The sequence below is a fragment of the Pipistrellus kuhlii genome, unplaced genomic scaffold (genome assembly GCF_014108245.1).
Source record: "Pipistrellus kuhlii isolate mPipKuh1 unplaced genomic scaffold, mPipKuh1.p scaffold_m20_p_5, whole genome shotgun sequence".
NCBI classification, from domain to species: Eukaryota; Metazoa; Chordata; class Mammalia; order Chiroptera; family Vespertilionidae; genus Pipistrellus; species Pipistrellus kuhlii.
The window spans coordinates 56,604,598-56,617,603 of record NW_023425551.1 but is presented as its reverse complement, the minus strand read 5'-3'; the positions used below and the strand labels follow the sequence as shown (position 1 = coordinate 56,617,603).

General features: G+C 37.3%; 1 protein-coding gene across 1 annotated transcript in view; it reads left to right on the top strand.

Moving 5' to 3' along the window:
- The window catches only part of COL19A1 (collagen type XIX alpha 1 chain), a 250,774-nt gene that overhangs the window by 53,019 nt on the left and 184,749 nt on the right, over positions 1-13,006 (top strand). Inside the window, exons 10-11 of the mRNA XM_036414901.1 lie at positions 8,160-8,204; positions 11,122-11,166. Of these exons, the coding sequence (XP_036270794.1) occupies positions 8,160-8,204; positions 11,122-11,166 (90 nt within the window). The remainder of the gene's footprint in view (positions 1-8,159; positions 8,205-11,121; positions 11,167-13,006) is intronic.

The window sequence follows — 13,006 nt, the reverse complement described above, 5'->3', positions numbered from 1 at the left end:
CCACTCGCACCCCAAGTGGAACAGTTGGCAGAGAGCACAACAGATGGATGACAAGCTCAACACATGCAGTGGATCTGGCACCCAGGCACTTGACTTCTATTTGCTAAACAGTTAGCCAGATTTCAAGAACCTCGGCTGCTAATGCTCCTATTTGGTTTAATGCACTATGAGAATTGAGGACATAAATAGTAAAATATTTCCATAAAAAAGATATCACACACTCTGTTTCTCTGCATAGATTAGCAGCTACTCATTTCATTCTTGGCGTTGACTGCTGAGCTACAGTGAATTTAAAGGTAACTGGTATTTTATAGACATAGAAAATTTCAGATATTAGGGTTTCCTTAAAACAGTCTATAGCCAGCCAAGTCAGGGACAACTAGGCCAGTGTAAGGTGCTGAATGGAATTGTAGATAGAAGATTTGAGGGGGTGATCACAGACAATTCACGGTGTCTTCACTGATGACTAAACTCAACGTTCAAGACAAATTGCATCTTTTTCATGAATTATCCCTGGTCACCAGGCAGATTTAACAATCTTTTCACTTAGCTCACATGGTACTTCATTTACATTATCAATAGAGTTTGTGCCTTTGTCCCCAGGATTAACTCCCAAAGAACAAGGACTTGGTATCTCTTTCCCCCTGGAACCCCAACACCTGGCCCAACATATAGCACCTGATTGGTTCCAGACATATATTCGTTATGTTGTTCAGAAATAGAAGATGATTGTTAGAAAACCCTCCTGGGAGGATATTGGAAAAAGCCCAGATGGCAGAGATGTCTCTGTGCAAGCTTTCTGTATTTTCTACAAAAGCATACTTTGAGGAAATAGGAGGGCAGGAGACTATCTTACCTACCTAGCAAAGCTCATAGAGACTGTTTCCTAGCATGAAATAGAAGTGTGTATAGATATGGAACTTGCTTCCCATTTTCTCTTGGAGGAACTATGCTCTCTATTCTCTCTCAAGCATAAATGTTCAAGTTATCTTGCTCTTTTCTTTTTCCCAAACTTGGTTTGAAAATCTCCTGTCTCTGACAACAGTGCTAAGGAATGTTATTTCTCCATATCTTAACAACCATTTACTTCAGGGCTAAAGATAATTAACCAATGACTTTAGTTCATTTAAGCTCCAGTAGAAGTAATTGATATGAAGCAGAGAAGTAGAACTATAAATTACTCATCACGAGGAATACTTGGGACAGGAAATAGTTGCAGTTACCAGTATCTCGCTTTCCTCAATTAGGAGCTTACCAGTGACACTGTCCTCTTCATATCTTAAATCATCTTTCACTTGTTACAATACTTAATTTAGACTTCAATTTCTATACTTCGGTTTCCCTAGTACCTTTGTGAAGTTTCAACTTTACTTAAAACCTGCCTCACAATTAGCTTCACAACAAAGTGAAGAGCCCAAACACTTGTTCTTGATAGATTCACTTTAAGAAAATCACCACAATTACACACAAGCCCAGGTATTGTAATGGGCTCTACAGCATTGGTCAAGGCTCAATTCCCTGACTTGAAATGCTTACTTCTCTAAACCACTTCAATATTTTTAAATTGAAATAAGTTAGTATAATTTGTATTCAGTTGATTTGATAAAAGATTGTAAAACCTTTGTCTTTGAAAGGAAAACTTAATGGTTGTAGTTGACTATAACTTTCATAATACATATGCAAATTAGCATTAAAAAAGTAAGTTGTATTAATAGAGACAATATAGTATTCAGAACTAGGGGTGTGTGTGTGTGGGTGTGTGTATGTGTGTGTATGTCTGTGTGTAACAGTCCTGCTCTCTATTATGAGTATGAGGGACCATTTCTGGAATGATACACTGAATTCTGAGTGCCACATTTAATTTTTCATATGTTTTCATTGATTTTTTTTTTTTTTTTAGAGAGGAAGGGAGAGAGAAACATAATTGATCGGCTGCCTCCTGCACACCCACTTTTGGGGATTGAATTTACAACCTGGCATGTGCCCTGACTAGGAATTGAACCCATAACCTCTTGGTTACTGGGTCAGTGCTCAGCCACTGAGCCACACCTTCTGGGTCTGAGCACCGCATTTTAAAAGACATATTGGCTAACCAGTGTTTACCTAGAGAATAGTGATCATAATATTAAGGGAATCCAAACTATCATTTGATCAATAACTGGACTGAGCAGAAGGCTTGACAGGAAACAAAGGGATATCATGTATAAGACCCATAAGATATTTTTTTCTGTGTGAAATAAGACAAATGGGCAGAAATCTGGGAAAGTTAATTTGGGTTCAGAAAACATTGTTTCAGTATCCTCACCTAGAATTCCTTTTTAAAAATATATATATATATTTTATTGATTTTTTTACAGAGAGGAAGAAAGAAATAGAGAGTTAGACACATCGATGAGAGAGAGTCATCAATCAGCTGCCTCTTGCACTCCCCCTACTGGGGACGTGCCCGCAACCCAGGTACATGCCCTTGATCCGAATCGAACCCAGGACCCTTCAGTCCACAGGCCGACGCTCTATCCACTGAGCCAAACCGGTTTCGGCCTCACCTAAATTCTTTTGTTTGTTCTTGACAGTGCAATTTAAACAGCAAAAGTGCCTGACTTTAATTAACTTTCAGTAGATTCAGTATCTCAACAGATTCTTTGGTGAAAGTGGTTAATATAAATGTATGAATTTGTACTTGTTCCTATAATTAAGAACACCCATCCAGCTTGTTTTCTAGGTATGTGCATCTGCATATAATTTTGTGTACACACATGCATATACACTTAGGTCAGTAGATTTTGAAATAGATGTTGAATTCAATTGCTATTTACTAACTTTCCATGTTCACTTTACTATGATTAAGACAGGCGGTGACCATACATTCTTTGGTGGGCTGGTGCCCTCTTCTTTGAAATGAAGAGAGGACACCAGCCCATTTTATGAGTAAGAATGTTTTAAATTTTTATTTTTCTGAGTATTAATGTGATAACACAACTCCATGTGTTAGCTGCATTAAAGGTCCAACATATATATATAATTTAAGAAGTTTAAAGTTTAAAACTTTATGCAGTATATGTATTTTTTAACTTGAAAATATATTTCTTGGAAATATGAAGAAAAAAATAGAAGAAAAAAATACTCCTTGAAATAAGGACTAAGATTGATGAGATATTTGGGTGAAAAAAAAGTGCTTTATATTCTATTTCCTGAAATATTTGAGTTCCAACAATTTAAGGACCATATAAAAATTCAATTTCCTAAGATTACATCTTGAATAAAGCAGGACTATAGTTAGAAATGAAGAGGTCAAGTTAATACACAAAAGCAGATTTATTTTTAGCCACTTTTTTTTATTGGTTTTTATGCCAGAATTTTGGCATGCTACTTCAGATGTTTCTTCTAGCTATTGCATTCAACATTCAATTTAAGTAAATTTTCTCTTAATAAATATGAACTAGTGGGAAAATATTGATATATTTCTAAGTGTACACTAAATTCATACAGAAGATTATGTTCCCCCAAAACAAGCTTTAAATGAAATAATAGGTTAAATTAAATTTTAAATATGGAAACAGTGTTATAATAGGATCTCAGAATTTTTAACCTAAGGCTGAATGCCTAACTAAAGAAAAAATACATGTTTTAGTATATAACTTTTTATTTTCTGGGCTTAGATTTAGTTATTAACAAATTTTTGTTTACTTACTTTATCTTTCTTTGCTTGGTCTCATTGGAACTAGGTTTACAAACCATAGCCCTGGAGAGTGTGATTCCTTATTAAGTGCCCTTTAGACAACATGTATTTCCTGCATAATAAGAAAAGACATTAATTCCAATGTTAAGTAAGTCAGGAAAACTAATACTTTATCTTTTATGGCTAGCTGTGATTACTTCAGGGACAGGGGCAGTGATGAAAAGGAAGTAAAAATGAAATATTTCAATCAGTTTTTCAGAAAGCCCTCAGCTGGCCCTAAATCATATCTAATTTTTCCCCAAAATCCTCTCAAAGAAGCTACTTTTTTCTTTTTTCCATTCAACACTTTTCTGGTATTAATTTCAGGTGAACAGCACCCACAGAGGTTACTTGGAATTCTGGAAAGGGTGCTCTTGATTGTTACATGAAGCTGAAGACATACTATGTGCTACAATAATAACATGGCACAGTGCTATCAGCAGCAGTGGTAGAATTTGCCCCACTTTATACTGCTCAGATTCATTCATTTGCCCATCAATAGCTTGATTTTGTAACAAGAAAGGTGCACCACCCTTTGGTGGAAAACCCATAGCAGAAAACAAATGCCTCAGTAGCAAGTTTTGAAACTTATGGTTGCTCTAGTAAATATTGATTGTATTATAACTTTCTTCCAATAACGGGCTAAAACATTGATTGGAAGCTAAAGGAAAAGCTTCATATTTCTTTCTTGCTCTGAGATTGGGATGAAGGAGGGGAAACTAGAGTTCAGGAAAAAGAGCTAACATCTGCCCATCCAGTCATTGTCGACAGGCATTTATTGGATAGATGGAATTAAATTTGGCCCCAAATTGCATGGGGTACTGGTGCTTTGAAATTGCACTTCGGAGTGAGCATGAAGAGGGGCTCATTCTGTTGACATCAATTAGGTTTCAAATAAAGTCCAGGCAGAAACATCATTGTCCATTCATCTGTTAAACAAAATTTTGTTCTCAAAGACTGTTTTCTTCTTTAGTTTTTAGGCTACTTAATAAGTCTCTTTTTTTGGACATAGAAAATGACAAAATATTTTAAATGATTACAAAAGATTCTAGTAGGACATTTCTGCTAATTTCAAGAAAAATCAGTAAGGCCCTGGCCAGTGTAGCTCAGTTGGTTGGAGTGATATCCTGTACACCAAAAGGTTTCAGGTTTGAGTCCCAGTCAGGGGACATACTTAGGTTGTGGGTTCAATCTCTGGTCTGGGTGCATATGGAAGGAGGATGATGGATGTTTTTCTCTCACATGGATGATATTCTCTCTCTCTCTCTCTCTCTCTCTCTCTCTCTCTCTCTCTCTCTCTCTCTCTCTCTCTCTCTCTCTCTCTCAAAAATCAATGAGAAAATAAAAGGTAATCAGTAAGGAGGAAAAGAAGACCAAAGTTTCTGAATACCCACGTTGCAAACTTTAAACTTCAAAAATCTATCTAAACTATCTCAAACCTTCCACATGTTGTGAAATGTGAAACTGACTTATTTCTTATGAGAGTAAATGTCCCCAAGTGTTCATTGGGTTATCTTGGAGTTTAGAATTATGTTTATAAGACAAATGTCTAGTCAAGAAAGAACTAAAATCAAATAACACTGGCCATAGGAAAACACATTTTAATTCAAACAAAAAAAAAGTATTTTTATGGATTTCAGAGAGAAAGAGAGAGGGCAAGAGAGATAGAAACATGAGGGAGAATTATTGATCAGCTGCCTACTGCTGGGAATTGAGAGATAGAAACATAAGGTAGAATTATTGATCAGCTGCCTACTGCTGGGAATTGAGCCAGAAACCTGAGCATGTGCCCTTGACTAAAATTTAACTCAGAACCTTTCAGTCTGCAGGCCAATGCTCTAAGCAAAACCAGCTAGGGCCAACTATAGCTGGTTAAAAACAACCCTAGCTGGTAGCTGGTGTCTATTAAAAAACATGCTATACATCACAGTTTTAGAGATTTTTGGTACCCAGTTATCAGGTCTGGGTGTAACCCTAACCTGACATATGTCAGAAGTGGGACGTTAGGTGTGAGTACTCAGAGCATATGGTACATAGGAGTTTGCTGTGAGCAAAGAAAAAGAGGAGATACTGTCACTACTTTTTTTCTCTCTCCAGAAAGTATTTTTGGCAGTGTATACTGTATCAGTGTCTGTTACTGGGTTACATGCCATATCTTATTATCTTGTGTAACTTGTAATATGATATAAAACATTATATTGGACCAACAGATGAAAATAATTCTGCTCTTTATGGACAAGTGGACATATTTCTCTGATGAGCAACAGATGCTTAATTTCTACAGACTGTTCCCTGGCATCATATACTTAATGTGCTCTTACCATTTCTTGACCAAGTGAAATTGGAAGTTCCTAATATATTGTGTGATCCCTGAGGTCTAGAAGTCCAACAAAAATTTTAATAATACAAATATATTTATTGCACAGATTAAGCACATTGTATTTTACTAGAGGCCCAATGCATGAAATTCGTGAAAGAGTAGGTCTTCCTTCCCCCGCCTGCTGGCACCTGCTTCCCTCTGACTATCCGGGACCGTTCTTCCTTCCTTCCGGCCATCAGCAGGCACCCACAACCCTGCCTTCCCTCACAGCCCCAGATGGGTCCAGAAGGTCGTCCGGCCTAATTGGCTTTTATTTTATTTTTTTAGGTTGCATGTAGTGTAAATATTTACTTTTTATTTTATTTAATTTTTTAAATAAATCTTTATTGTTCAGATTATTACAATGGTTTCTCCTCTCCCACCCCCCAATTAGCTTTTATTATTATAGACTAGTAGCCCTGCGCACGAATCCATGCTCCAGTAGCGCACTGCTGCCCTCCAGTAGCTCTCCTGCTGCTGCCCTGTAGCTCCCTCTGCAATCCCCCCTCCGGTAGCTTGCTTCCCTGCCCTCTTCTGTAGCTCTCTGCCCTCCCTCCTGCTGATCCATGATCTGGTTGTTATGTGGTCGGTCATTATGCTTCACGGTGTAACGACCATTTGCATGTTATATTTTTAAAATATAGGATTGTTACTCCAACAGATAATTACATTAGCAACAAAGTGTTGCCTTTAGTGTTTAGTATATACGGTAGAACACTAAGATAATTCAACCTGATATTAAAAAAAAAAAAAAAAGCCTTAGTCTTTAAAGTAATATGTGTATCTATGTATAGCGGTACACTTCTGGTGCAAATGATTGAAACTTTCCAAAATGAATTAATTAATGAGAGTAAAGACCTATTTAGATTTAGGAAAAAATGTTATTGCTATTTTAAAGTTTTAAGATGCAATATTTTTCTTCATATGTTCAAATTTTATTTCAGGAATTCTAAGAAATTATATCTAAATACTTAAAAAAAAACCTGTTTCCTTGTAAATTCATTATACATGTTTGCTAGAAATATGACAAGTCAGTGAAATTGTTCATTTATTTTGAGCTGTCTAAACCTGAATCTCAGGAGCCAAAGTCAATTCCTATTAGCAACTAAATTCCTAAGCTTCTATCAAGAACATGTGGATCCTCCCAGGAGTACCTCCTTCTAGCTGGTGTATTGTTTACAAGCCAGACTCAGAGAGATGATCCATGAATTCCAGTAATGGAAACTGATAGGCATCTGCTGGAAACCTTTTTACCCAAGACAGGGGCAAGATGAATGGGAGGAACAAAAAGTTCTCCCAAGTAATTGTTTTAAGTAAAATGAGATTGGATATGAATTAAAAAAAGATCCAAAGGCAATCAAGAGATAAGCAAGAAAGTAAATATATATACTGCATATATATATATGCAGATAGATAGATGAGAGAGAGAGAGAGAGAGAGAGAGAGAGAGAGAGAGAGAGAGAGAGAGAGAGAGAGAGAGGAAATATATAGATAGACAGATAGATAGGCAAGAGGTCATTTACAAGCCAGAATTAAATCTTTGTCATGAGAGAGTATAGGGTGGTGATTAGGTACACAAAGCTGAAGTATATGGGTTCAAATCTCAGTTCTAGCTCCTATTAATTGTGTAATCATCTATAATATGTGGACATAATAATAGTATCTATCTAATATATCAATAATTGGTTTGTTGTGAGAACCGTGTCTGGCCCTTAGGCAGTCTATGTCAGACTTTAATATTATGCCTAGAAGTTTGAAAGAGAGAAAATGAAATAAGGGATACTGAATAGCTGTGGGAAAACATGGGCTACAGAAAACGTGGTTCAAATCTCGGCTAATGCCATCAGTTGTAAGTGAACCTCTCAGAGCCCCCATTTTCCTGTTTTTAAAAAGGAAGCACTGGTCCTGGATTTGTGAGGTAAGGGATAGAAGGAAAGCCCCCGCATGTGACTGACATTCAGAATTAGGCTACCTTTCCTTGCAGCATTAGAGCTAGCTATTAAAAGCTGCAAAAAGTTCTATACTCTGTTTTTGTTTTTGTTTTTTATAGTTAATAGCATTTATTCTGTGTATTTCCTTTAGGGTGAAAATGGTTTCCGTGGAGCTCCAGGCTTAACTGGTCAAAAGGTAAAGAATTTTTGTCTGTGTTTTTTAATATGTGTTCATTGATTTTTAGAGAGAGAGAGGATGAAAAAGAGAGGGGGGGGGGGGGGGGGGGGGGGGGGAGGGAGAGAGAGAGAGAGAGAGAGAGAGAGAGAGAGAGAGAGAGAGAGAGAGAGAGAGAGAGACATCAATAATGAAAGAGATTCATGGATTGGCTGCCTTCTGCATGCCCCCCACTGGGAATTGATCCCACAACCCTGGCATGTGCCCTGTCCAGGAATCGAACCTTGACCTCCTGGTTCATAAGTCAGTGCTCAACCACTGAGCCCTGCTCGCCGGCAAGGTAAAGAGTTTTTGAGTATTGTATATAAGTTAAGAATGTTAACAGCTTGAACATTGAATTTGTATATAATATAGTGAAGATTCAGAAAATGTAGTTGATGAAGCTGAATTCCCTGAGAGACTTTCAGAAAACCACTAACTAATTTTTCTGAAGACAACCCACTAACCCATCTCTCCAAAGAGAACCCATGAAGCTGTCCCTTCTCCAGGCACCAGAGCACTAGGAGAGACTTAATCAGAGAGTTTTAGCATCGGGCTTCTCCAGAGACTGCAGCGTGGTGCTCTCCAGGGGCCCTAGGAGGATACACAGCAGTTTTCCCTGCTATCTGACAGGATCTAAAATGAAGAATGGGGCAGTGTTCATCGCCTTCAACTGTGTTTGGTTATATCTTTATTTATCTTCCTTTTTGTATACCCCCTATTGAGCTAAACGTAATCACTACAATGGCAAATTATTAAATACTGCAAAGATGCTGCACCTAATCCCTTCAAAAACATCTTTCATTCAGAATGATAAGTTCACAGTATGTAAGGATGTGTGCATTGGTGAGCCTTCTTTCTGTGCCCAGCGTCTTCCTCTTAACCAAGGTGAACTTCATGTTTACCCTTCCCTGTCCAAGGGCTTCTTTCTCCTGGGAAGGAGTAAGCTTGTGTGTCATCAGCATGGCTGGAAGCACAAAGGCTGGTCTATTCCAGTTTCCTGGAGGGACTGGGAGCCCCTTCAGGAGGGGCCAGCTGTCACACCACCCAGATGACCCCACCACAGGGAGAGATGCAATAGTAGATGCCCACCAAAGCCAAGCATGGCATTTCTATGCTCTGGGGGAGTTTTACAGGTTTTAGCAACAGAAGTTACTATTACATCTAGGTTTTTCTCTGGGGCTAAAAATTACCATTCAAAAACATTTATAGGTACAGTGTTTGAAAAACCCTTCCTTTAGTTGGCTTGATAAAGATGATCAGATTGAGCTGGCAGCGACGAAATAGCAAGCTTCTGAATTTCTTCACAGCAGTCCTAGACAAAACCCATTGCTACAGCATGTGCTGCCTCTGCAAGTCAAGTTACAAGCCAAGGGATGTGCAGATTTATCTGCTGGGAAATAGTTTCGGACTTTCCAGCAGCTGTTTGTGGTGGCTGCATCATGCCGTCATTGGGCTGATGTGGGGGGAGGGGGGTGCGGGTGTTTAGCAGCTTCAATGTCAACTTGAATTAACAGATCAAGTCAAAGTCTATCTTTTAAGAAAAATGGTGGAAAAAAAGGTACACCATGAATTCAGTGGCAGATATAACCAAATACTATTTTCTTCCCTGAATACCTTTTTTTGAGGGTAGATGAAGCAGAAATAGTTTAATCTTATGTGTCTACCTATGCACATGTACTTATATTTTACTAGAGGACTGATGTATGAAATTTGTGCAAGGGGCTCAGCTCTCAGCCCTGGCTGCCTCAACCCTCACAGCCCTGGCTGCCTTGTGTCCCCCCACCCCCAGCCCTGTGGCCCTGAAGCCCCACCCACTGGTCATTCCCAAAGGTCATTCTGTTGTCTGGTCTAATTAGCATATTAGCTCTTTATTATATAGGATTATATATATATTAGATCTATATTTTTCACAAAGTGAATCTATATATATAATAAAAAGCTGGCATTCCTTTTTAAACATGGATTTAAATTATATTAAGTGTTACTCTATTGTAGCATTGCAGGAAAAAAAGCCAGAGCTAAGAATCCTTTTATCTTTTGCCTTGGTATGCTCAGGAAATGTTTGCTAAGGGCTTCTTTTGGCCAGATAGAAGCTGAGGAAAGAAATTAATCCAATATTTAAGCAATCTTTTTTTTCTCTGTTTTGGAGGGATTCATATGACTTACTTGCTGTCTATGTTGTCATGCCTGTCTGACATATATTTGGAGTTCAATAAAACATTTGTTGAATGTATGAGTGAAACATCAATAATGTAAATATTGGTACAGAAATAAGTGGGAAAGTACATTTGTCAGGTCAAAGAGGGTTTAGTTGAAGAATGGGATTTATGCCTTTTAGAATAAATGTCGTGATTGAGAGCCAGTCCCCCTTCTGTGACGGAGAGGCAGGAGATCTGGGTAATGAAGACCATGATGCTGGTATCAGAGTTGGAGCCAGAACTCTGGGGTTCAGACCTGAACTTGTTTATCATACAACACTCACTGGAACATTAGTCATAGAAGTCAGCTTGAGAAGGATGTTTCCATTAGATCTAGTGAAATATCGATAGATGGTAACAATAAGGACTAACTTAGTCTGTTTTAGGGCATATGTTGATGCATTCAATTCACAAAACTATGAGAAAGGTACTATATATGGATAAATTAAGTTTTATGGAGATTAAATTTCATTCAAAGTAGTGAAGCTGTACCTTGTACACTAGAAAAGTATTCCTTCATTAATTAGGAATATTTAAATTGTATGTAACTCAGTATTGGTTTAGAGCTTATATATTAGAAATAATCTTTATAATTATTGCTTTTTAAATGTTAGAAATGCTGTAATAATTAGTATAATAATTATATATGTTAAAACTAGTTTTCTTATTATTATTCACATTGTGTTTTTCTTTTATAGGGAGAACAAGGTGTTGAAGGCAGCAAAGGAGAAATTGGTGAAAAGGTAAATATCTCCCTTGACATACACATTTATAAAGATAAATTGTGTACATGAAAATACTTTCAAGTGGAATACCTAACTTGCTTTGTGCTTTCATAAGCAATTCAATAATTTTATAGAAATGATTTAAAATATTTGTTTCAAGTAAGGTAGACTTTATATATTGATGCTTGTCAGAAATATTTCTAAACAAGTTTAGATGAACCTTATATCTAGACATTATTTGTTGAATACATTCCATAAATATATAAATGCTTTAGACATTTATTAAGCACTAGAGGCCTGGTACATGAATTCGTGCTCAGGTGGGGTCTCTCGGCCTGGCTGGCAATCAGGGCCAATAGGGGTTGACCAGTGGCAGGGAAGGACCGCAGGAGGATGGCTGGCCATGGGAGGCTGGCTGTGGGAAAGCATTAACCACATTGAGCATCTGCACCCCTGGTGGTCAGTGCATGTCATAGCAACTGGTCAGTCAACCAGTTGTAAAGGTCACTTAGGCTTTTATATACATACATACATACATACATACATACATACACACATACACACATACACTAGAACCCCAGTGCATGAAATTCGTGTATGGGGGGGGGGGGACTCCCCTCAGCCCAGTCTGCACCCTTCTCTAATCCAGGACCCCTCAGAGGATGTCAGGTTTAGGGTGGGGCCTAAATCGGCAGTTGGATATCCTTCTTACAATCTGAGACCACTGGTGCCTAACTGCTCACCTGCCTGCCTTTCTGATTGTCCCTAGCTGCTGGCCTGGTCACCCCCCTGCCAGCCTGCTGCTCAGTCATTGGTCAGCCCTCACTAACCCCCCTGCTGGCCTAGTCGCCCCACAAAGCCTGTTTAGTTGCAATGGTCACTTAGGCTTTTATTATTATAGATAGATTATATTTTTGTGTTATAACCTCAAATTAGCATAATCTCAAATATTAAATTACCTTTATTTAGTCTTATTGGTGGTGATCAATAATTTGTTTTTTTAATAAGTATTTATAGCATAAGAATGAGCATCTATTATAACTATAAGATAAAAAATGCATGTTGTAAGCTACTGGAAAATTACTTTTCCTCACAGAACCATGAGAGAGATAATAGGATAGCCATATAAATCATATAACGGAGAATAATTGAGTGATGACTTTTTTAAAAAATGGATTCCTCTTCTAAAGAATCCCTTAAATATTTTTGCTTTAGAATGACAGTCATTGCAAGACCATGACTTCAAATAAATGCTTTATTTATACATATTCCTGTTTTAATTAATGGGATTTTACCTGTAAGAATAAGTAAGAATAGACAAGGAAAACAGCTATATTCTCTATAATTTAAAATCTTAATCTCACTAAAATCTTAGTAGTTATTTTGATATTTTTATACATAGTCGGTATTGCTCGGTAATAAATTGATTCTCATAGGCTCTGAGGTATAGAAAATCATTCAATACATTTGACTGCAAAGATTTCCCTTCTGATCTTTCATACCAATAAACTATTGCCTTTAAATAGTCAGTTTCACCATAAATGATTATGGAGAATAATTGAGATATCCTGAAGAAATAAAGCATCAAATACAAAGGAAAATAGATGCCACTTCTTGATGATTTGTACAGCAAGATTGCAAGGGTTTTGGATACATGAAGGGTGAAAAATAGGCTACTTTTGTAAAAAATTGAACACAAATGAGATAAATGTTTTATTTTAGTATAACAAACTCCAGAATGAAAAGGTTGAGTAGATTTAGCTATTAGAATATTTTTTCTTATTCTTCTCCCATGACTTGCAGTATAATTCTTTTTTAAAAAAAATATATTTTATTGATTTTGTACAGAGAGGAAGGG